Raw genomic sequence first — 24070 nt, 5'->3', positions numbered from 1 at the left:
ACTAATTTCAAGAAATTTGCCCATCTCTACAACCATCCATTTATTAAAGGCGTATCACAGTCAGAACAAGTTATCCCCTATCCACTGGATAGGGATTAACCATTAGTTCAGTGGGAGCGACCACTGGGAGCCCCAGCAATGACAAAAACAGAGGACCCATGTCTGCCATTTGTATGGAAAACAGGTCAAGCAGGTGCATCAATGTCCCAATCAAAGTCTACAGGACAGTCAGAGGCAGTCAAGCACTGTACTTGGCTATCTCCGTCAATCCCATAGCAGAATGCTGTGGTAGTCATGCTGGTTAAAGGAGTTATCCAACCCTTATAATGCCCAGGCACCTCATACAGTTTATACTTATCCTGATGCATCTCCCCGTCACGCGGATCAAAACATCGGGCAATGGGGAAGCTTTGGAGGCTCGTTCCCGTCACGGCCTGCTATTGGCTGACTCCCCCCCCCCATTGCCGTATGTTTTGATCTGCGCGACGGGGAGATGCAGTGGCGGCTGTCCGGGCATCAGGAGCAACACGGGTGCTGGGGAGCGAGGTAAGTACAACCTATGTGAGGTGCCCGGGCATTATAGGGGTTGGATAACCCCTTTAAGTGTGCCTTTAATTTAAAGTGAAACCTGCAAAACACCCCCACACTGCCTCTTCCAGGCATCAACGTGGAAACCACACATGTAGAAACCAGGCAGCCACTCATCTTTCCTTCGTCTCACAAAGACATTGAGGTTCGAACAAAAAACTCAACAGATTTCCACTGGTCTAATGTCCATTCTTTGTTTCTTGGCCCTAGCAATTCTCTTCTTCTTCTTGTTCCTCAGTACTGGCTTCTTCGCAGCAATTCAACCATAAAAGCCTGATTCTTGCAGTCTCCTCTGAACTGTTGATCTGAGTCTGGTACCTGATCTCTATAAAGTATTTAGGCAGGCTCTAATTTGAGGTGCTGTTAAAATTTACAGTTTCTGAGGCTGAAACTTCTAATGAACTGATCCTCTGCAGCAGAGGTAACTCTTGGTCTTCCTAGGGAGATCCTCATGACAGCCAGTTTCATCATAGCGTTTGATGGTTTTCATGACCACTTGAGGATACAGTTTTGGAAATTTGACTGACCCTCATGTCTTAAAGAGGACCTTTCACTCGTAAAAACTATGTGAACTAAGTATGCTGCCATGTAGAGCGGCGCCCGGGGATCTCACTGCACTTACTATTATCCCCAGGCGCCGCTCCGTTCTCCCGTTATGCCCTCCGGTATCTTTGCTCCTTAAGTTATAGTAGGCGGGTCTTCCCTTGTCCTGTGGGCGTCTCCTTCTCCTAGGCTGCAGCGCTGGCCAATCGCAGCGCACAGCTCACAGCCTGGGAGAAAAAAAACTCCCAGGCTGTGAGCTGTGCGCTGCGATTGGCCATAGGATCATGAGCAGTTCCTTTCCTTCTCCATACTCTTCTCTTCCCATCACTCTGGTACAAGTTGATCTTGGTCTCATCTGTCCATAGGATGTTCAAACTGTGAAGGCTTTTTTAGATGTTGTTTGGCAAACTCTAATCTGACTTTCCTGTTTTTCAGGCTCACCAATGGTTTGCATCTTGTGGTGAACCCTCTGTATTCACTCTGGTGAAGTCTTCTCTTGATTGTTGACTTTGACACACATACACCTACCTCCTAGAGAGTGTTCTTGATCTGGCCAACTGTTGTGAAGGGTGTTTTCTTCACCAGGAAAAGAATTCTTCGGTCATCCAGCACAGTTGTTTTCCATGGTCTTCCGGGTCTTTTGGTGTTGCTGAGCTCACCAGTGCGTTCCTTCTTTTTAAGAATGTTCCAAACAGTTGTTTTGGCCACGCCTAATGTTTTTGCTATCTCTCTGATGGGTTTCTTTGGTTTTTTCAGCCTAATGGCTTGCTTCACTGATAGTGACAGCTCTTTGGATCTCATCTTAAGAGTTGACAGCAACAGATTCCAAACGCAAATAGCAGACTTGAAATGAACTCTGGACCTTTTATCTGCTCATTGTAATTGGGATAATGAGAGAATATCACACACCTGGCCATGGAACAGCTGAGAAGCCAATTGTCCCATTACTTTTGGTCCCTTAACAAGTGGGAGGCACATATGCAAACTGTTGTAATTCCTACACCGTTCACCTGATTTGGATGTAAATACCCTCAAATTAAGGGCTCATTCAGACGGCCGTATGCTGTCCCCAAAAATACTAAATGCTATCCGTTTTTTTGCGGATCCGCAAAAAAACGGATCTGCAAAAAAAACGGATAGCATTCAGTATTTTTGCGGACCCATAGACTTCAATGGGGCCATGTCCTGATTTTCACAGACAAGTATAGGACATGTTTCATTTTTTTTGCGGATCCGCAAAAAAACGGATCCGCAAAAAAACGGATAGCATTCAGTATTTTTGCGGACAGCATACGGCCGTCTGAATGAGCCCTTAAGCTGACAGTCTGCAGTTAAAGCAAATCTAGTTTGTTTCATTTCAAATCCATTGTGGTGGTGTATAGAGCCAAAAATGTTAGAATTGTGTCGTTGTCCCAATATTTATGGACCTGGCTGTATGTATTTTGCAGTCCATAAAACATGGATGACGTCAGTGTTGCATCTGTTTTTCTTTGCAGACCCATTGACTTCAATAGGTCAGTGGTCCGCATTTGCAGACAGGATTAAAAGGGTTTTCCGACAATTTTAATACTGATGACCTATCATCAGCATCGGAATGGTGGGGGGGGGGGGTCCGACACCTGGGACCCCTGTCGATCAGCTGTTTGAGAAGGCACCGGTGCTCCTGTGAGCACCACAGCGCCATACATATTATAGCGGATGTACTTGGTATTGCTCTCAGCCCGATACACTTCAATGGGGCTGAGCTGCTCCTAGGCCGTGTGACCGATGAACAGGTCATCATTGGCCTAGGAAAAGCTGGAGAAGGCCACGGCACTCACAGGGGCACCACTGCCTTCTCAAACAGCTGATTGGCCGGGTCTCAGGTGTCTGACCCCCACCGAACAGATACCGATGACCTATATAGGGTATAGGTCATGAGTATAAACCCATTAAAGACAAGTTCTGTCTTTTTCAGAACTGACAGACATGCGCAAAGCAGTTGGGGAAAATAATTTGTACTACAGGGCATTATTACTACTGTGGGTAGTAAGGGGGAAATTATTATTGAGCACAACATGAAGGTCACCCTAGGACAGCATTGCACTAATGTGGGCACTCAGAGAATTATTACTATTGGTGGGAGTATTGTTACTATGGGGGGGGGGGGTTATTCTGTATGGCACTATTATTTCTTCAGTATAGTATCATTTTAGGGGGGCTATTCTGTATGGCACTATTATTTCTTCAGTATAGTATTTTGGGGGGGCTATTCTGTATGGTACTATTATTTCTTCAGTATAGTATTTGGGGGAAGACAGCAGGCACCGTATTGGGGGTAGCAGTAGGTCAGGGGCCCCAGGAGGTTAGAAAAGAAGATAGAAAAAGTAAATCACCTAAGATGTCTGTTTGTCAAACTCTGCAGAGACGAGACGTGGCTAAAAGAAATCATCATGGCGGTCTGGTCCGAATGGAGAAGAGGAAAGAGAACGTCTACATCAGAGGAGACATCACTGGATGTAAGGTATGTGGCGCTGTATTCTCCTGTATGTTTGGTAACACTGAATATAATGTCCATGCAAATATGTCTTTAGTGCTTGTGCCTGAGTGTTTGATAGAGAATTTGGCAACACCCCTGCCTGCGTCGAGCTCCCGCATCCTGCCCCCCCACCACCCCGTCTCTAGCAGCCGCAGTAGAGCAGAGTTCGCCGCACCTCTGCAGTTGTAATCATGCATTCGGGGGCCCACTCAGATGCATTTCGCACCCCTGTGCTGAACCCCTAGCTACGCCTCAGGGCCGAGCACATGTTTTCAGAATACCTCATACTTACCAATGTACTAGAACTGGTTCCTGGGAGCTACATTATGCGGTGTGCAAAGTGTGGCGGGATTTTTTATATATTTTTTTTCAAAGCATTAACACGCCCCATTTTGCAACCCACACCCCTTTCTGCTGTGGCACCACCACTAGAGATGAGCAAATTTCATATTTTTTAAGGGTAGTTCATGCTTCGTTTACTAGTATAAGCTCAATTGCGTTATGGATTCCGTTACCACGGACCATAACGCATTTCTATGACGGAATGCACTTAGAGGCATTCCGTCGTAATAGAAGTCTATGGGCTGCATAATGGATCCGTCCCGTTTCCGTTATGCAGTCCATAGACTTCTATTATTACAGAATAAGGCCCCATTCACACATCCGCATTTTGCGGGACGGAATTGCGGACCCATTCATTTCTATGGGGCCACGTGATTTGCGGACCGGCTCCGGAAATGCAGACCCGCACTTCTGGGTCCGCATTTCCGTTCCCGAAAAAAATAGAACATGTCCTATTCTTGTCTGCAATTGCGGACAAGAATAGGCATATTCTATAAGTGTCGGCGATGTGTGGTCCGCAATATGCGGAACGCACATGGCCGGTGTCCGTATTTTGCACGTTACGGACGTGTGAATGGGGCCTAAATAACGCAATGCCTTATAAAGGCATTCCGTCATAGAATTGCGCTATGGTCCGTGGTAACGGAATCCATAACGCAATTCACCTTTTACCATAACCGGAAATTCGCTCATCTCTAGCCACCACTGTAACGTGTATTTGGACACATCAGTTTCACGTCCCGGCTTTTCGGGGGGGATTTGCCATCTCTTCCATGAAATCTCTCCTTTTTTCCGGCACATCCCTGGGAAATTGACAAACATGGAGCACTGATGATGTCGCCTGTGAAAGGTTGTCAAGTATGTGCTTCTACAATCTCCACACGTGCAGCAGCGCAGCTACACCTTCAGTCCTCACACTGCAGGGCAGCTCCTCACGTCCCAGTCCTGGACCAGGTCTCCTCCATGAGGTAACCGTACTACCAGGGAGCAAGCGAGGACACTGGCGCTCAAAAAGTCATCGCTCCTGCTGCAGGACTCCTAGCTCCTCCCCCACCATCGCGTCACCACGACCTCCTCCTTACTGGTTCAAACCGCCTCAGACACACGCCGGCCCCGCCCACCTTCTTGTTCTCCTGGATACGACCGCGTGCGATACGCATGCGCCTCAATCAGTATTCCAATTGGTCAAACCTAGCCATAAACGCAAGTTTGGACCCGCCCGTCCTCGTGTTTCCCTGGATACGGCGGTGTGCACCGCGCCTGCGTAGTGTGTTGGTCGTGCTAGGAGGCGGAGCCTTTGACTAGCGCAAGTCCGGATACAAGCGGTTTTAACCCTCCGCCTCCTTTCTTCACTGGTTGTAGCCGCCGAGACCGCCGTCCTACCGGCCCGCCGGTCTCCCCGGGAGAGGTAGGTGACTCCGGGGGTTAGCCGTGAGTTGGGACCAAGCCTGGGATGTGGGGCGAGTGCTGGAGAGGGGCACAAGCTGGTGAGGGGCTCCAAACATATGCTGGGCACCGAGCTGCCATGTCTTCTATACAATGTGCAGGGCTTCCAGCACTTTCCTGTACTGCATGTGACTTATAGCCCCCCCCCCCCTATGATTTTGGCGAATTAAGGGTTAAGGAGTGGCTGTAAAAGTTACAATAAAACCAAAAATGGTAATTTTGCGAGTTTTAATGAATTTTCCAGATTATTGGAAACTTCTTGTCGCGTAATGTCAATTACGCGACAATAGTGATGGCAGAAAACGCGCGCCTGCTTATCGGGAGGTATTCACACAGCAGCGTGCGCGATCTGCGGCTAACATGGGTATTGGGCTGCTTAGCATGTGTTCCCATCTGTGTTGAGGGCTTCCTTAAGGATTCTGCCAAAAAAGTGATCTAACGGAGCGAAACGACGGCAAGAACTACTGCAGGTGTGAACGGGGCCTTAGTCGGTAACGAACGTGTCACACACATGTCCTTGGGTGTAGGGACCGTCTGCGTGGTTAATACCATCTACCGCCTGGCGGTGGGCTGTCATAAGCTCCGAGACTCCGCGATGGGACGCCCTTCTCTTTAAATATCGCGCTATTATCATATATAATATAACAGATAATCTGGAGGTCCACAGCGCCCCCTCCAGAGGGAGCAGTTTTTGGACTTCACCCAGATATGTGGGCACTGTTCGGAGTGCCCTGGTATTCATCTGACAGGGCAGAGCGCTTTGAGCAGCACTTCTGGCACTTTTTTTTTTTTTTTTTTTTATACAAAGGTTAATGTACATTTTAAAGGGGATTCTGTGATTTGCTATAATAAAGACCCACCCAGCGGTACCTGATATGGGATCTATACTGACCCGCTCCCCGACGTGCCGTTCTGGCTCCCTGCCTGCCAGTCATGCGTCCCATGACTGATCTCAGCAGTGACGTCGTGACCCAGCAGCTGTGTACGTCTTGGGGAACGTGTCACTGCTGAGGCCAGTCATTGGATGCCGCAGCGTCCATGGTCCTGTCCGTGCAGGGGTTGGCAGACGGGGACAGGAAGTCCAGGAGATGGACTGGAGGGGCAGGTAAGGTTGGGGTACTCTCACGTTGACGGCTGGACACAAAGCGTGCAGTGGTTCGTGTCCAGCCAATTCTAAGCGGTTTTGCCTGATTGTGGCCAGATCTCCACCGAACCTTATTATACTTAATGAGGGGGGCGGTGGGCATTCTGGTGGCAGGATCTGGAGAACCCCAGCAGGCCGTTCTCTGCCGGAATTGGTGCCGCACATGTGAAAGTAGCCTTGGATCTCTCCTCAGGTACCATGGGGTGGGTGCGGGAATAAAAGAGAAATCCTGGACACCTTTAAGCGCTGACCTGCAAACATTCACAAAGCCACAGGATAGGTGATTTATGTAGGATTGCAGGTGGTCCAGAGGCTGGGCCCCCACCCGGATCACAAGTACGGGGGTCCGCTGTGTGACACTTGTGCTGTGGTGGTTTTCAGCTCCTAGTTCCGCTGCAGATTGTAAATGGTGTCATCTGCTGGGAAATCTGCAGTGTGAATTGACAGCAATATCAAATATGACGGCGCTGTGGAGCTGTGCTCCTCCAAGTGCCCCCCACTTCTTAGTAAACTCCTTTAGTGATGTAAGCTTCTGCCCTCGTTCCCTTATCAGGATCTTCTTGCTGTCAGTGAATGGGGTCGCAGTTTAGCTGCTGAGCACTCCAATGACAAGCCTCCTTCATTAGGGGAAATCTAGAAGTTGCTGGTTCATTGTTCACACTGGGGTCTTGTCCGGGTGGGATGTGTCTTCTCGAAGCTGCCAGTGCTGGAGCAGCTGGTGGGTCCTGTCCATGTTACTGAGGGGCTCAGCAGCTGCAACCATATGGGACGTCCCTGCAGAGGAAATGTGACGGCGCGGGAGCCAGGCTTTCCGGTTGTATCAGCAGAGAGGCTTTCCGCTCTGATTAGAGCATGATGCAATATCTCTAAGCCATTCATAAAAAAATAATATTTTTGGAAATGGAAACATTAAAGGGACTGTCATCCAATTTTATAAATTTTAAAAAAAAATAAAAAAATTTGGGGGAGATTTTATGAAAAAAAATTTTTAAGATATTTTCAGAAATGTTTTTTGTATTTAATTCACTTGTCCGGAAATGTGAAAAATTAAATTTCATACTTGCTGCTGGTGACCAGCGGTTTTCTGTGTGTGTCCTCGGGAGAGGTCATCCGTATCCATTTAAAGAGGCCACGGCTGTCCGGTGAGTCCTACAGCCTCTTCGCAGCTTGCCAAGCATGACGCCGTTCATTGGATAGTGGTTGTGCTTGGTATTGCAACTCGGGCCCCATTCACTGGAACGGGACTGAGCAGTGCCTTGGACCGACGAACGTGATGTCATTAGCCCAGGAATCGGGCAGCAGTCTCTTCAAACAGCTGATCGTCAGGAGTCGGACCCCCACCCAACTGATGACCTATCCTGAGGATAGGTTCTCAGTGTTGAACACTCGGACAACCCCTTTAATATTAATGTGGTAGTGTGAATCCATTGTAAGGGTCCATTCACACGTCTGCCAAATGGATCCGCACTCCTGTTCCGCAACAAAATAGAACATGTCCAATTGGCATTTTCTAGGCGTGCGGTCAGCAAAATGCGGAACGCACATTGCTGGTGTCCATGTTTTGCGGATCCGCAAAACATACGGACGCGTGAATGGACCCTTACAGTCTCAGAAGTCAGGATGGAAAAATCTGTGGAACCAAGTGGCAAGTGCAAGTTGGCCTCCAACATGAAGTCATTTGCCCGTCCACCATTGTCCATCTAATTTCTATGCACCCTTACAGACCCCCATGGTCATCTAAATTTTGGGCTTAATAATGAGTTTCTCTCCCAATGTTGTGAGTTTTTGCTAGTACCATGGCTACAAGAGACTACGTGTGGTGGTGGCAGAGCGTTAGGGCATCCATTGGCACTGATGCTGGGTAAAGCATGGTCTCCTCCTATTGTTATGGGGGCAGTGGCTCTTGCGGTCCCCTGTATGGTCCATGGGGGGATGGGCTGCTTTATGAAGGCTATCTGTATTTCGGCTTGGAAGTGAGCAGGTGCTGTGTGGCGCTATCTACCTTTTTAGTTCTCTCTGCCCTTGAAGCTCAGTACACAGCCCTCTGTACACCTGTGCGGAGACCTCCGTTCAGGTACAAGTAACGTATTTCCCATTGCAGATATGGCTCGAGGACATCAGAAGATTCAGTCACAGCAGAAAAACGCCAAGAAGCAAGCTGAAGCGAAGAAGAAACAGGGACACGACCAGAAAGCAGCCGCTAAAGCCGCTCTAGTCTACACCTGCCTCGTGTGTCGGGTAATGACCTTAATCCTATACCGTGCAGTAGTATTCTGTCGTAAAACCATTATCCGGATAGAGGAAAGTGAGATTGTGCAACGCCCTGCAGACACAACCCCCCCGTACCCAATGTGAATGCTGCATCCTGTGTCCCTGACCAGGTGTTCATACACTGATGTCATGCCTTATCTCATGTCCTCCTTTCAAGGTCCATACAGGGCCGGGCCCAGCTTTTAACCAGTTTTATGCTACTTTATACATTTTAGTATTAATTGGGTTTATTGGGGCCTCTGATATTTCTTAGATGGCAGACATAAAGCAGAGCCCATTATTACAGTGTTTAAAGGGGTTTTGCCATCTCAGACAATGGGGGCATATCGCTAGGATATGCCCCCATTGTCCGATAGGTGCGGGTCCCACCTCTGGGACCCGCACTTACAATGAGAACTGAGCGGGGAAATGAACGGAGCGTGCACTGCGCATGCGCAGCCGCCCTCTATCCATTTCTATGGGGCCACTGAAATTAACGGGAGCAGGGGCGGTGCGCTCCCATTCACTTCTGTTGGAGCAGCGCTTGGTGGTGGACGGACCCCAAGAAATCCTGGGTCCTCCAGCCACAGCTCTCCCTGCTCCGTTCTCGTTGTAGGTGCGGGTCCCAGAGGGTGGGACCAGCACCCATGGGGGCATATCCTAGCGATATGCCCCCATTGTCTGAGATGGGAATACCCCTTTAAGTGTTGGTATCTTGCTAGGTCCGAGGGGTCAGACCTTTAGGACCCCCCACCTATCCTGAGCAGGAAAGACCGCAGCCCTTTTTACATGTGTGTTTTTTGTTCCCCCCCCCCCCCCCCCCCCCATTCTTCTCTGCACATTATACATGGAAGCTATGATGCTAGTTTGAGCAGAGCCCAAGAAATGAGCCTCTTTGGAATTGACTTGTTTCAGGGAATGTGTCTTCAGAATATGACTTATTGTGTAAACCACTTTTTTATGTTAAAGGGGTATTCCAGCTTCTTATATTCCCCCTCACCCACGACAGCACCATGAGAGAGGATCCGCCTCTAAAGACAGGAAACCTGAAGTACAAAAAGGCAGAGACTCTCCTCCAACTTCAGTACTTTCTTCTTTAACAAATTCTTTAGGAACGAGAAGAAATCAAGTCAACAATGACGCCAAGTGCCATGTGGGAGGAAGACAAAATTATATATTTTTTCCTGCATGGAAACTAATTTCCAGGAGTCCCTGGATTTTAGACACTTTGAGTCAAGGACTAAAATTGGAATTCCGCTCTCTCCCTCCGTTGAGATTTGTAATAACAAAATCCACCTGGATAGAAGAAAAAGCTATAGTGTCAGAAGTTCTATCCCTAAAGGAGCAAAATGTACTGGTGCCAGTACAAAGTGTCAGGAAGGAGGTTGTTTTGTTTTTTTTTCCCCAAAAAAAACAGATGAGTCTTTTAGAACCATTATAAATTTATAAAAAGCTATATCGTTTCTTGCTGGTAAAAAAATAAAAATAAATTCAAGATAGAAACTATAAAATCAGTGATGAATCTTCTGTTTCCAGAGTGCTTCATGGCAGTGTTGTACTTAAGACACTTATTTTCATGTCCCTATACATCAGGAGCATCAAAAGTATTTACGGGTAGCAGTAGAGAAATTATCAACCACATGCAGTTCCAGGCCCTTCCCTTCGGGGTATCAATGGCTCCCAGGATTTTCACCAAAGTGGTGGCAGAAATGTCGGCTCAGTCGAGAAAAAGATATACTCTTTATCCCATATCTAGAGGACTTTTTAATTGTAGCAGAGTCTAAGGAGGCCTGTAGAAGAGCAGTGCAAGAGGTGATCCGGATCCTGGAGAAATTGGGTTGGATCCTGAACAAATTAAAATCGAAACTGAATCCTCTTCAGCTTCAACAATTCCTGGGTTTGATTCTGGATTCCAAAAGGCAGATGTGTTTTTTACCAGAAGAGAAAAATCTTTAACATAAGAACAAAGATACAGACCTTGATCAAACGTCCAAAAATGTTATTAAGGAAAGGCATGTCTATTCTGGGAAGCCTAACTTCATGTATTCCTGTGGCCATGTGGGCCCAATTTCATTCAAGGGAACTTCATTGGGAGATATTGACAGCCTGGCAAAGGGGAAAACGGCCCAGCTCAGATGTTGCACAACCTGGGATGGTGGTTGAATGTAAACAAATGGAGTCGGTGAACACCATGGATAATGAACGATTGACTAGGCTTGACGACCGATGCAAGCCCTTGGGGCTGGGGCGTCCATATTCAAAATCTATCCTTTCAGGGATCACGGAAGGGGATACTGAAATCCGCCTCCTCAAATATGAAGGAATTGATGGCAGTGAAATTTGCAATTCTGGAGGTCCTTCTGTTAATTTCAGGCAGGAACTTCAGAATGTCAGACAACATAACATTGGTATCTTATATAAACAAACTGTGGTACCAGATGTCGAAGTCTGTCAATGCTCAGCAATATTCTTCAGATAGACTTACAGTTTTGTTCTGCTATCTTGGCAGCCCACATAAAAGGGACGGAGAACGTACAGGCAGATTTTTTGAGCCGTCCGTTAATTTCCCAGGGAGAATGGAGCCTAAATCCAAAAATATTCAGGAAGATGGCAGACAGTTGAGGTCTTCTGTGTGTAGACCTTTTTGCTACGATTCAGAACAGAAAGGTGAAGAAATATTTTTCTCCCTGTACCCGGAAGGATTCACCCTGAGGTCTAGATGCTTTTCTCCACAGGTGGAATCTTCCACTAGCTTTATGCCTTCCCTCCCTTCTCCTTGATTCCCAGGGTTTTAAAAAACATAAGGGAGAATCGAGCGAGGGTCATTCTAATATGTCCTTTCTGGCCTAAGAGACCATGGTTCACTTGGTTAAGGAAGTTGTCAGTGCCTGCTCCATGGGTTCTCCCAGCAACCCACGACCTTTCTCAGGGGCTGGTATTTCACCCTCAGGTAGACAGTCTTCATCTGTCGGCCTGGAACTTGAAAGGCAGCTTTTAGCTAGGAGAGGTTTTTCTGATGAATGAATAAATACTCTCTTGAAAGTCACAATTTTCATGTATGCTAGAGTCTGGAGAAAAAAAATTCATTTGCAGGGTTACAATTTACGGACCTCCCATGTCCAGCACCAGTTACTAAGATTTTGGAGTTTCTTTAGAAGGGGTTGCAGTTAGGGTTGTCCTCTAACACCTTTAACCACTTCCCATCTGGGCCATTTGCCCCCTTCCTGACCAGGCCTAATTTTGCAAAACTGACACATCTCACTTTGTGGTAATAACTTTGGAACGCCTATACTTATCCAAGTCATTCAGAGATTGTTTTCTCGTGACACATTGTACTTCCTGATAGTCATAAATTTGAGTCAATATATTTCACCTTTTATTTATGGAAAAATTCACAATTTTCTAAATTTCTATTTCTCTGCTTTTAAAACAGTGATACCTCATAAAATATTACTTAACATTCCCCATATGTCTACTTTATGTTGGCATCATTTTGGAAATGTAATTTTATTTTTTTAGGACGTTAGAAGTTTAGAAGCAATTAAAATTTTTAAGAAAATTGCCAAAACCCACTTTTTAGGACCAGTTCAGGTCTGAAGTCACTTTGTGGGGCCTATATAGTGGATACCCCCATAAATGACCCCCTTGTAGAAACTACACCCCTCAAGTTACTCAAAACTGATTTTACAAACTTTGTTAACCCTTTAGGCGTTCCACAAGAATTAAAGGAAAATGGAGATCAAATTTTTAAATTTCACTTTTTTGGGCAGATTTTCCATTTTAATCCAATTTTTTTCTTTAACACATCGATGGTTAACAGCCAAACAAAACTCAATATTTATTACCCAGATTCTGCCGTTTACAGAAACACCCCAGATGTGGTCATAAACTGCTGTATGAGAACACAGCAGGGCGCAGAAGAAAAGGAACTCCACATGGTTTTTAGATGCCATGTCCCATTTGAAGCCCCCCTGATGCACCCTTACAGTAGAAACTCCCTAGAAGTGATCCCATTTTGGAAACTAGGGGATAAGGTGCCAGTTTTATTGGTACTATTTTTGGGTACATATGATTTTTTGATCATTTATTAACACTTTATGGGCAAGGTGACCAAAAAATTGATTCACCTGAGGGGTTCAGTCAAGTGACATTTTTATAGAGCGACATTTTTATAGAGCAGATTGTTACGGACGTGGCGATACCTAATATGTATACTTTTTCTTATTTATTAAAGTTTTACACAATAATAGCATTTTTGAAACAAAAAAATTATGTTTTAATGTGTCCATGTTCTGAGAGCTATAGTTTTTATTTTTTGAGAGATTTTCTTATGTAGGGGCTCATTTTTTGCGGGATGAGGTGAGGTTTTATTGGTACCATTTTGTGGGACATATACGCCTTTTTGATCACTTGGTGTTGCACTTTTTGTGATGTAAGGTGACAAAAATGGCTTTTTTTTACTACTTTTTTTTCTATTTTAATTTTTTTATGGTGTTTATTGGACTGGGTCGATTATGTGATATATTTATAGAGCCGACCGTCACGGACGCGGCAATACCAAATATGTCTATTTTATTCTATTTAACTTTTTTTTTCCACTGTTGATTTCTCCTGTAACTGGGGCTGACATAGTAACCCGTTACAGGAGAAATGCACCCCCTCCCCCAAGAGGTGCTGTACAGCCTCAGAGCAGGGCTGATCGAGGTCTCTGAAAGACCTCACACAGCTCCTGCACTCTCCGATCCTGGTGGTCACATGACCGCCGGCCCAGAACAGGAAGCCCATAGCGCTTCTTGCTCTGCATACACAGCGCTCGGTGAGCGGGCAACCCGATCAGCAGCTGCACGATTAGCGTGCAGCTGCAGTTTCTGAATGGACGTTCTGGAACGTCCATTCAGAAATGGAGAACCACCTCCCAGACGTTTATAGTCTATGGGCGGACGGGAGGTGGTTAAGGTTCAGGCTTCAGCACTTTCGGCTTTATTTTTTTTATTTAATGAACAGATTTCAGCAAATACATGGGTCATAAGATTCTTTTAAATCTGTCACTAAAACAGCTTTGAACTTGTCCCCAAGGATAGCTCCGTGGTATTTGAATCGTGTTCTGAGTGCCCTTACTAAACCTCCTTTTGAACCCATAGCGCAGATTCCGATTTAAGATGCTATCTCTTAAATGCTGTCTCTTAGTGGCTCTTACTTCAGCCCGTAGAATTAGTGAGCTCCAGGCGATCTCTATTAATGTACCTTACACTACCATTTCAGATGATGGGGTTGTTATCAGACCTGACCCGGCATTTATTCCAAAAGTGGCCACTAGGTTTCATAGGTCTCAGGAGATTATCCTTCCATCTTTCTTTGAAAATCCAACCTCGGAGGAGGAAAAGGCTTTCCATTGCCTAGGTGTTAAGTAATGGAGTAAACATCTCCTATCTAAGACTAAAGATTGGAGGAAGTCCTCCTCGATGTTTATTCTTTTTCAGGGAAAGAATAAGGGTCTGCAAGCATAAAAAAAAAAACCTTGGCGAGATGGATTACTTCAGCAGTATCTCTGGCCTATTAATCTTCGGGAATTGAATCTCCAGAAGGCCTTCACACTCCTTCTACTAGAGCCATCTCTACCTCTTGGGCGGAAAAAGTTTCTGTATCTATCGGATATCAGTAAAGCAGCAGTCTGCTCTTCACCTTCTACCTTTTCGCAGTTGAATTCACCTTCTGATTTTATCTTTTGGTTCTACGGTGGTTTAATCCATTATCCCTCCCTAGGAGTGGTTTTCACTCTTGTGTTGTCGTGGGGGAGGGGAAAAATGAAGATAACTCTTACCAGTAATTGGATTTTCCTGAACCCACGACAGCACCACCCCCCCCCCCCCCCCCCCTTCCCTTTTTTTCCCTGGGTGATTTATTCATGGGTGTTGCAGTAAAAAATGAAAAAATTTTATACATACACATGATACTAACCTTAAGGGGCGGAGTTCCTCAAATCCTTTGAGAAACCATACTGAAGTTGGAGGGGAGTCTCCGCCTTTTTGTACTTCAGGTTTCCTGTCTTTGGGGGTGGATCCTCTCTCGCGGTGCTGTCGTTGGTTCAGGAAAATCCAATTACCGGTAAGAGTAATCTTCATTTTATGTTAAAGGGGTATTCCGGCTTCTTATATTGACAACCTGTGCTCAGTCTAACATCTGACAACCTCCTTCCGATCAGTTATTTGAAGGGACTACAGTGCTTGTATGAGCGCTGCGTTCTCTTCCCTGAATGGGACAGAGTGTAACTACAATTGTTCCTTCCCATTCAAGTGAATGAGACGGAGCTGTCATTACATTGCTCTCCGCTGCCGTGTCGATGTGATATTGATATCCTGATTGGTCATCAATATCGGAAACCTGATTTACCCCCTTTTAATCTTTTTTATTTTTTTTTCTAATTTCTCGTCACAATGTTAAAAAATGGTACGGTATGTAATCCTGAAATTGTGGAATAGTGGCACCACTCCCTTAAATCTGTTAAAGGGAACCTGTCACCGCTGCTATGCTGCCCACGCTGACACTATGTACAGTGCCACAGTTCAGCTAAAACATGTGACATCATGAAAGGGACATGGTCAGGCCAGCCACTAATCTCAGAAGGGAGTGCTTGGTGAATATTCACCCAGGCCATCTTTGATTTCCACTACGTCAGGTTTTTGTGCCTCGTATTTAAAGCTGTGTGAATATATCCTTGGGCCTCATGCACACGACCGTTTTTGGTCCACATCGGAGCCACGTTTTTTGCGGCTCCGATGCGGACCCATTCAGTTCAATGGGGCTGCCAAAGATGTGGACAAGTGTACAGTGTGCTGTCAACATCTGTCGCTCTGTTCCGCAGCCCCGCAAAATAGAACATTTTGTGGGACGTTCCGTGGAATGCACGTGGCTGGTAGCCAGGTTTTGCGCGCTGAAAAACACAGTACGGTCGTGTGCATGAGGCCTTAGTCACAACGTGAGATCAGCTCGTGGACCCTATATTGACAGTGTATAAGGAAGGGTGACTTTTTCGTAATGAGTTGTACTCCTTGCTTGACAGACACAAATGCCAGATCCCAAAACCTTCAAGCAGCACTTTGAGAGCAAACATCCGAAGGTTCCCCTCCCCCCGGAGCTGGTTGGTGTTGAAGCCTAGAATAAAAGGTAAGCTCATTGTACACCTATAGGGCACAAGCAGAAAATCCACACAGATTTTGCTGCAGATTTGTGCGTTTCCACACCAAAAACCACGTTGCATGCTGATTTTTTTATTTTTTTTGGTGCAGATTTGCCACAGATCTCACCGTTGCATTGAAAAGGGTAAAATCCGCACAAGAATTGACATGCTACAGGTTTCAAAATCCACACGGCAGGTCAATTTCTGCACCAATGGAAAAAACAAATGTACCCAAGATGCTGCAGGTTTTTTTTTTTGTTTTTTTTTTCCCCATCTCCTGCATAAGAATCCATGCTGAGAAACCGCATGTAATCCACAACATTGACACATCAGCGTCTTCACCTGCACGTCTCTAACATGGAGGCTCGTGACCTGTTTTATTATAAAGGTCTCTACATGCTTTAATGGTCGGGGTCATGCTGTAGGTCCATAGTTAAAGGCAACCTGTCATGTTAAACTGTTCTGAAGGCAGCATGGTGTAGCGCAGGAGGAGCTGAGCAAATTGATATGTCGTTTTATGGTAAAGTTTCGGTACGACATGTGTTCTTGAAATCTTTGGAGTCCAGTGGCTTTTCCTGTATGATTGTGAATATAGAAATGGCCACAGGACTCGTGTCTGTCATACAGGCTGTCAGTCATTGCGTCTGCCTGATGGACTCCTCAAAGAGTAAAATGAGCAGAAGAAAATTTGTACTGCAATTTCTTTCCAACAAAACGATCGGTCAGTCTGCTCAGCTCCTCCTGCTCTACAGCGTGCTCGCTGCGTTTTCAGCATGACTGGTTCACTTTTTTGAAAGGGTTGTCTCATCTCAACAGCCATTTTCCATGTGCCTTTTTAGGGCATATAGGTGTGATGGAGCTAATGAGCCCTGGCATAGGTGAACCCTGCCTGCCACCGGGGAAATGGGCAGCTGCTGGGACCTTCCCCCACAGCAGGATAATCCCTTCACCAAAAGGGTTGTTTGTGATGAGGCTAGTCAGAGTTGCTTTTTTTCGGGGAATAATGAAACGGGCGACATTTTATTAGTTCCTCCAAATAAACATTGGCTTGTCACCTTTTTTTGGCTGTTTGTAAACTAGAACTATGGGGGTCATTTATTAAGACCGGCAAATCAGAGGCCATCTTAATAACCCCTATAGCTGGCGGTGGATCTGCTGAAGTTATGAAAAGGTTCCATCCTCTACATAACTTCTGCGGATCCACCGCTGCTTCTAAGCAAGGTGTAGAAAATGGTAAATGAGACTTTATTTTATATTTTTTTTTTTAAATGAGTGAGGATGGAATAGTCGCAGATTGCGGCTCTAAAGACCTTTCTGCACCAGAAATGTCTGAGATAGGTGAATTTCTGATTAGTAAGGATACTTTCACACTAGCGTTAGAAGAATCCGGAAGGCAGTTCCATTGCCGGAACTGCCTGTCGGATCTGGAAATCCGTATGCAAACTGATATCATTTGTTTCCGGATGCAGATCCGTCTGACAAATGCATTGCAATACCAGATCCGTCTCTCCGGTGTCATCCGGAAAAACTGATCTGGTATTTATCTTTTTCCGATATTGAGCCCCTATGATGGAACTCTACACCGGAAAACTTTTTAACGCTAGTGTGAAAGTACCCTAAATGACCCCAGGGTCAAAATTAACTAACCCTTAGGGTCCATTTACACATGCGTGTGTTTTTTGCGGATCTTCAAAACACGGACAGTGGCAATGCACAACAAAATTGCGGACGTGTGAATGGACCCTTAAAGTCCTTGTTCTCACAAAGGGCTGCACCACTATCGTGCTGTCAAAAGCCACATGAATAAACATGTGTAAAGCCCTGTTCACATGACATTTGGCCAATGTGTCTGTTTAGGAATCTTACTTTTTGGCAGCATCTGTTCCTGTTTTTTGAAGAAAGATGGACAAAAGCCTATCTCTGGAATGCAGCCTAGTGGATATCTAGTAGTAGATTATGATGTGGTGGGTTGTACTTAGTCTGAAAGTCCATGCACACAGTAGGAAGACAACATTTCATAGACTATGCACCCTGTCCCACTTACGACAGTCTGGATTCCTATGGGATCTCCATCTGCCTCATTACTGTAGGTACATTTTTGGGCGCTTGGCTGTATGTCGGGTCCATAATATGGCAGCAACAGCCTACTGTGTGCATGGACTTGCAGACTAATGTGATTTGCCAGCCGACCCTTGGCACATATCCCTGATATACGACTACAGTAGCTTAGAGAACAGTCTTTTTTTGGTTGTTGAGGCTTGGACATTTTTGGTGGGCTGATTTACGATAAAAACCTAAAATAAAATCTTTTCTTTCTCCCTTTTCTTTAGGGAATGCCTTCACTGTACTGACTGTTCTCGGGTGGTTTATCTGAAGGGGGCTCTAGAAACCACCACATTTTTATGCTGTTCCCTCCATGGGGGGTTCATACAGAGACCTCTAAATGTACAGTTCTTTACTAATTTGTAAATCTCCAAGTTGGGCAATTCTCAAATTTTTACAGTTGTAATTATATTGATTTGATGTCCATAATGTGTATAATTTGTTCAATAAAAGTAGTACCTTGATTTTATAATGGTTTGTCAAGCATCGGTGACCTGTCGGAGAAGCCAAGCCTTGGTGCTAATGATTCACTATCAGTGTATTGTACATACAAGGTAACACTACACGCATCGCTTCCGGACGGGAAGCTCACTAATATGAAAGAGGCCTAAAGCTGCCCGTACACATTAGATAAACATTGCTAATGTGAGTGCCATGTAGGAGAAGCTTCCACCAGAGGGGTAGAACAACGGCCCTACTGATGACACATGCACAGCGTATGTTTATCTAGAGGCTTTTACACTTGTGGCCTGCAGGTATGTCGGCATTGTGCGCTGTGCTTCTACAATATGTAGACGTTCATGATTAGTATTGAGCAAAGCCAGCTTCGGTTCTGACTAGAACCTCAACCGAAGCAGAGTTCGGTTTCAGTGGTTTTCCACGTTAAAAAGGAAGTACCGAAGTTATGCGTGACTTCGTGGATAGCTTACTTCAGCTCATTGGAGCCCAGACACTCTAATTCTGCACGGAGACAGATCTCTGTACAGTATTCTGAAGTTTTGAACAAGGCGACTTTGGGTAAAGCCTCTGAAGCTCTCTTTGCTCCACACTATTCATGGTCCCTGATGGATCCGTCATATGGTACCTTAGGTATACTGCTCATTTGATAGCATTGTATATTAAATGGTCCAAAAAATTTCCAGTTACAGTAATTCTTTATGAACCAGGGTTTACATAAGACGGCTCACAAAATGTGTGCGCACATGTAACCTAATAGTGACGTAGATGGGTCAAGAACATTCCCTCCTGTAGGATAGTCATAGGTGTTTGACACCTGGACAACTTGCTCTAAATAGAATAGATCCATACTACATTGCACACACAGTTGTGTTCAAAATAATAGCAGTGTGTTTTAAAAAAGTGAATAAAGCTCAACATCCTTCTAATAGCTTTTACTTCCATTCTCACAAATGCATTGGGAACACTGCACATTCCATTCCAAATCAAACATGAAGAAAAATATATCAAATTTGCTTTGCTTTGAATCTCTTCACTAATATTTAGTTGTATAACCGCTGTTTCTGAGAACTGCTGTACATCTGTGTTGATGGAGTCAACCAACCTCTGGCCCCTGTGAACAGGTATTCCAGCCCAGGATGATTGGACTACATTCCACAGTTCTTCTCTATTTCTTGGTTTTGCCTCAAACTGCATTTTTTAGGTCACCCCACAAGTTTTCTATTGGATTAAGATCCAGGGATTGGGCTGGACACTCCATAACGTCAATCTTGTTGGTTAGGAACAAAGACGTTTACTGGTGTGTTTGGGGTCGTTGTCTTGTGGGAACACCCATTTCAAAGGCATTTCCTCTTCGGCATAAGGCAGCATGACCTCTTCAAATATTCTGATGTATTCAAACTGATCTATGATCCCTGGTATGCAATAAATAGGCCCAACACCGTGGTATGAGAAACATCCCCATACCATGATGCTAGCGCCACCATGCTTCACTGTCTTCAGTGTATTGTGGCTTGAATTCAGTGTTTGGGGGTCGTCTAACAAACTGTCTCCGGCCACTAGACCCAAAAAGAACAATCTTACTTTCAACAGTCCACAACATGTCTCTTTAGGCCGGTCAATGTGCTCTTTGGCAAATTGTAACCTCTTCCGCACATGTGTTTTTTTTTTCACCAGTGGGACTTTGCGGGGGCTTCTTGCAGATAGCTTGGCTTCACATAGGCGTCTTCTAATTGTAACAGTACTCACAGGGAACTTTACACCTTTTTTGATCTAGCCATTTGTTCTATCCATTCGAATGGTAGTTTTTCGCTTTCTTCCACGTCTTTCAGGTTTTGGTTGCATCTTAAAGCATTTGCGATTCGTTTTAGCTGAGCAGCCTATCAATTTCTGCACTTATTTGTTTCCCCTCTCCGATCAACTTTTTAATCCAGGTACACTGTTCTTCTGAACAATGTCTGGAACAACCCTTTTTCCTCAATTTCATTGAGAAATGCACTGTAACCAGCATGTACAACGTTTGCTGACTTCCTTAAAGATCGCTCAGCTCATAGCCTGAGAGAAAAAAGAAAACTCAGGCTATGAGCTGAGCGCTGCGATTGGCCAGCGCTACAGCCTGAGAGAAGGAGACGCCGACAGGCTCCACCCAGTTGAGCCGAACATATGAAGATAACGGAGCCTATAACGGAGCGGCGCCCAGGGATAATAGTAAGTGCAGGGAGATCCCTGGGCGCCGCTCTCCATGTCTGTACGCTTAGTGTGGATTTTTAATTGTAGTGAAAGGTTCTCTTTAAATAAGGGCAATAATTGCCACCTGTTTTTCAAAGAATGAATGACTCACTAATTGAACGCCACACTGCTATTATTTTGAACATGCCCCTTTCAATAAGTGATTTAATTACAGAGAATCAGCAGCATGCATGTCATGTCTGTTGGATTTCTATTACTCTACTACACCTGCTAGTAAATTGCCATGTAGAAATATCATTTCTACCAAAAACAATGATCAGGTTAGTGATGTCTGACTGCTATTATTTTGAACAGAACTGTAATAGTGCTCTGCAGTAATGGATCAGGACACCGGTAGACATTTCTGTCTAGTCTTCCAAGTCTCCGTTCTGCTCTAGTAGATTTCTGCACGTCATGAATGGCGGAGATGACGCATCAGACAGCTGGCAGAGTTGACAGGTCTGTAGCTTGTCAGCTGAGTCAGAGCATTGTGTGCTGTGTTCTAGGTCGACTCTGCTACGCATATTGACTCATCACACCTATTGTACTTGTATAACCAGCCCTTATTCTACAAGGCGGACACCAGTTTTACTATTATGAGATGCATAAGGAAGCAGCCTTTTTTTTTTTTATTTAATAGACCATCCATGTAAGGCCATGTTCCCATCAGCGGAAGCTGATCCGGCAAAAAATACCTGATGTCGGATGGACTAAAGCGTTGCATTCGATGGGGCTCATTTATTAAGCTGCAATACACCTATATTAGCTGTTGCGTCATAATGTACGACTTCTCCCTGCTCAAGCCGGTCTAAAAAATAAAGTGGAAGATGGGCTGGCTCATTTACCGTTTTCTACGATGTTGTGGTTTTTGCAATGTGTGGATTATTTTATTTTTTTTCCTCATCCACTTGGATGCTACTGTATACACTGCAGATTTTCCAACACAAGTCCTTTGCAGCATATATACCCTATGTCTGACTGTGCCCTTAGGGTACAGGGTACATCCATACAGGACATGAAGTGCAGTAGAAAATCTGAGATGAGTCCAGGAGAGGACTCGTCTCAGGTTAATTTGCATATGTATCATATTGTTTTTTTTTTTTTACACAATAAAAGCACACAGAGCTATGGGGACTGGGTATTGTGGATGTGCTAGCGGCCATCTAGCAACCCATGTCCTCAGCTCTATACACAAAATCCCTTGTGACCCGCATGCTACTACACTATTATATTGTTCACATCCTCCTACCTTCCTGCACTTGCTCATAGCTTTTATTGGGAGTCGCAGGCATTTTCCACCCATAGAAAACAATAAGGCCTCTTTCACCCGAGCGTGTCCGGATGCGTCCCGGTGCATTGCGGCAAACCCGCGCGAGTAGGTACGCAATTGCAGTCAGTTTTGACTGCGATTGCGTTCCGTCGTTCAGTTTTTATCGCGCGGGTGCAATGTGTTTTGCACACGCGTGATAAAAAACAGACTGTGGTACCCAGACCCGAACTTCTTCACAGTTCAAGGTTGTGTAAATTGTATTATTTTCCCTTATAACATGGTTATAAAGGGAAAATAATAGCATTCTGAATACAGAATGCATAGTACAATAGGGCTGGAGGGGTTAAAAAAATAAAATATTTTAACTCCCCTTAATCCACTTGTTTGCGCAGCCGGCATCTCTTCTGTCTTCATCTGTGAGGAATAGAACCTTTGATGACGTCACTGCGTTCATCACATGGTCCATCACATGATCGTTTACCATGGTGATGGATCATGTGACTGACCATGTGATGAGCACAGTGACGTCATCAAAGGTCCTATTCCTCACAGAGGAAGACAGAAGAGATGCGGGCTGCACGAACAAGTGAATAAAAATTTTTAACCCCTCCAGCCCTATTGTACTATGCATTCTGTATTCAGAATGCTATTATTTTCCCTTATAACCATGTTATAAGGCAAAATTGAAGATTATGCTAGCTTTAGTGTACTAATAATCTTAATTTTTATAAGGACAGGAGGCGAGTATTTTGCATTAACTCTCTTTACTAAACTCCACAGCAGTAAAGAAAAACGTAAAGAGTAACAAGTAAATCACTGCGCAGCATAGTATATAAGGGTCATGCTGCCTGTACACTTCCTCTTTCTAGAAGCGACATCCAAGTCCAGATTGAGCTCGAACATCCAGAAATTCAACGAAAACTGCAACAGCGGTTTCTGGCGAGCGGAACTTGAGGAGACTCCTGGTAAACGAGGTTGGAGGTAAGACCAAACGAAGCCCTCATCCCATCCTATGGAGTCGTGAGGTTAACAAACCAGCGACCAGTGGAGGTCCTGAAGAGGGTTACACTGAAAGGAGAGTATAAAAAATAGGTTAGGTAATGAATCGTAACTGTTCACGCCTGTGGGCCTTAACGGAATGGTGTAAAGTTAAATCATTACAAACAGAGTGTAAATTGTCTAGTGGCTAAATGTATGGTAGGTGTAAGCATGTAGTACAACTAAAATCTGTCCGTCTAGAAGGCAATATTAGGGTGAGAGATTCCGAATATGTCCCAAAAATAGAGAGATGACTAAAATCAAACCCCATATCCGTCACCTTGAGATCCACTCCCCCGAGGAGTCAGGGTAGGGAACAGAAGGGAGGGAAAATACTCGCCTCCTGTCCTTAAAATTAAGATTATTAGTACACTAAAGCTTGCATAATCTTCAATTTTATAACATGACAGGAGGCTTCCTATTTTGCAATTTTAACGCTGAAGAAGAGACGTCCCCGCAGAAGGGGGAGTGCGAAAATAAAAGGTACGGAAAGTAGATTCCCTAGACCAGTCCGCCGTTCTGAGAATATCCGAAAGGGACGCCCCTGCCAGGAAGGCTGAAGAAGCCGCCGCTCTGCGAACGGAGTGGGCGCCGAAAGCGGGGTCTATACCTGCGAGGGAAAGGATCCAGCGTATCCAACGGGCCAGCGCGGTGACCGAGACTGGGGCGTGAGGGCGCATGTAGGAAACTAGGAGTTGACCCGACGTAGAGGAACGGAGTGAGGAGGTAACCGAAACATACCTGCGGAGGGTGGACACGACACAGAGCTGCGGGTCGTCTGGAAAAAAGTGGTAAAAGACCGATGCCGAACCCGACTTAGTGCGACGAGAGATATGGAATGTGACTCCTTCAGGGGCCACCTCAAAGGCATCAACATTGAAGGCCCGAACGTCCGAAACCCGTCGGAAAGACACTAGACAAAGGAGAAAAGCGCACTTAGCAGATAGTTGGCGAAGGGAGAGGTGG

At 45.2% G+C, this 24070-nt stretch overlaps 1 protein-coding gene across 1 annotated transcript; it reads left to right on the top strand.

Moving 5' to 3' along the window:
- The first annotated feature begins 5247 nt into the window (after positions 1-5247).
- ZNF706 (zinc finger protein 706) lies at positions 5248-18583 on the top strand. Its single transcript, XM_040432261.1, has 4 exons — positions 5248-5399; positions 8683-8819; positions 15892-15995; positions 18339-18583. The coding sequence occupies exons 2-3, from the start codon at positions 8685-8687 to the stop codon at positions 15985-15987; spliced, it is 231 nt and encodes a 76-aa protein (XP_040288195.1). The 5' UTR covers positions 5248-5399; positions 8683-8684; the 3' UTR covers positions 15988-15995; positions 18339-18583.
- Positions 18584-24070: the final 5487 nt, after the last annotated feature.

The sequence above is a fragment of the Bufo bufo genome, chromosome 5 (assembly GCF_905171765.1).
Source record: "Bufo bufo chromosome 5, aBufBuf1.1, whole genome shotgun sequence".
NCBI lineage: Eukaryota > Metazoa > Chordata > Amphibia > Anura > Bufonidae > Bufo > Bufo bufo.
The sequence above is the reverse complement of the archived record's forward strand: the minus strand, read 5'-3'. Positions and strand labels throughout refer to the sequence as shown.

Excerpts from the sequence above, each read along its gene's own strand:
- ZNF706 (XM_040432261.1), top strand. The coding sequence starts at position 8,685 with ATGGCTCGAGGACATCAGAAGATTCAGTCACAGCAGAAAAACGCCAAG. Across the intron at positions 8,820-15,891 it reads ACACCTGCCTCGTGTGTCGG|ACACAAATGCCAGATCCCAA; the intron begins GTAATGACCTTA and ends CTTGCTTGACAG.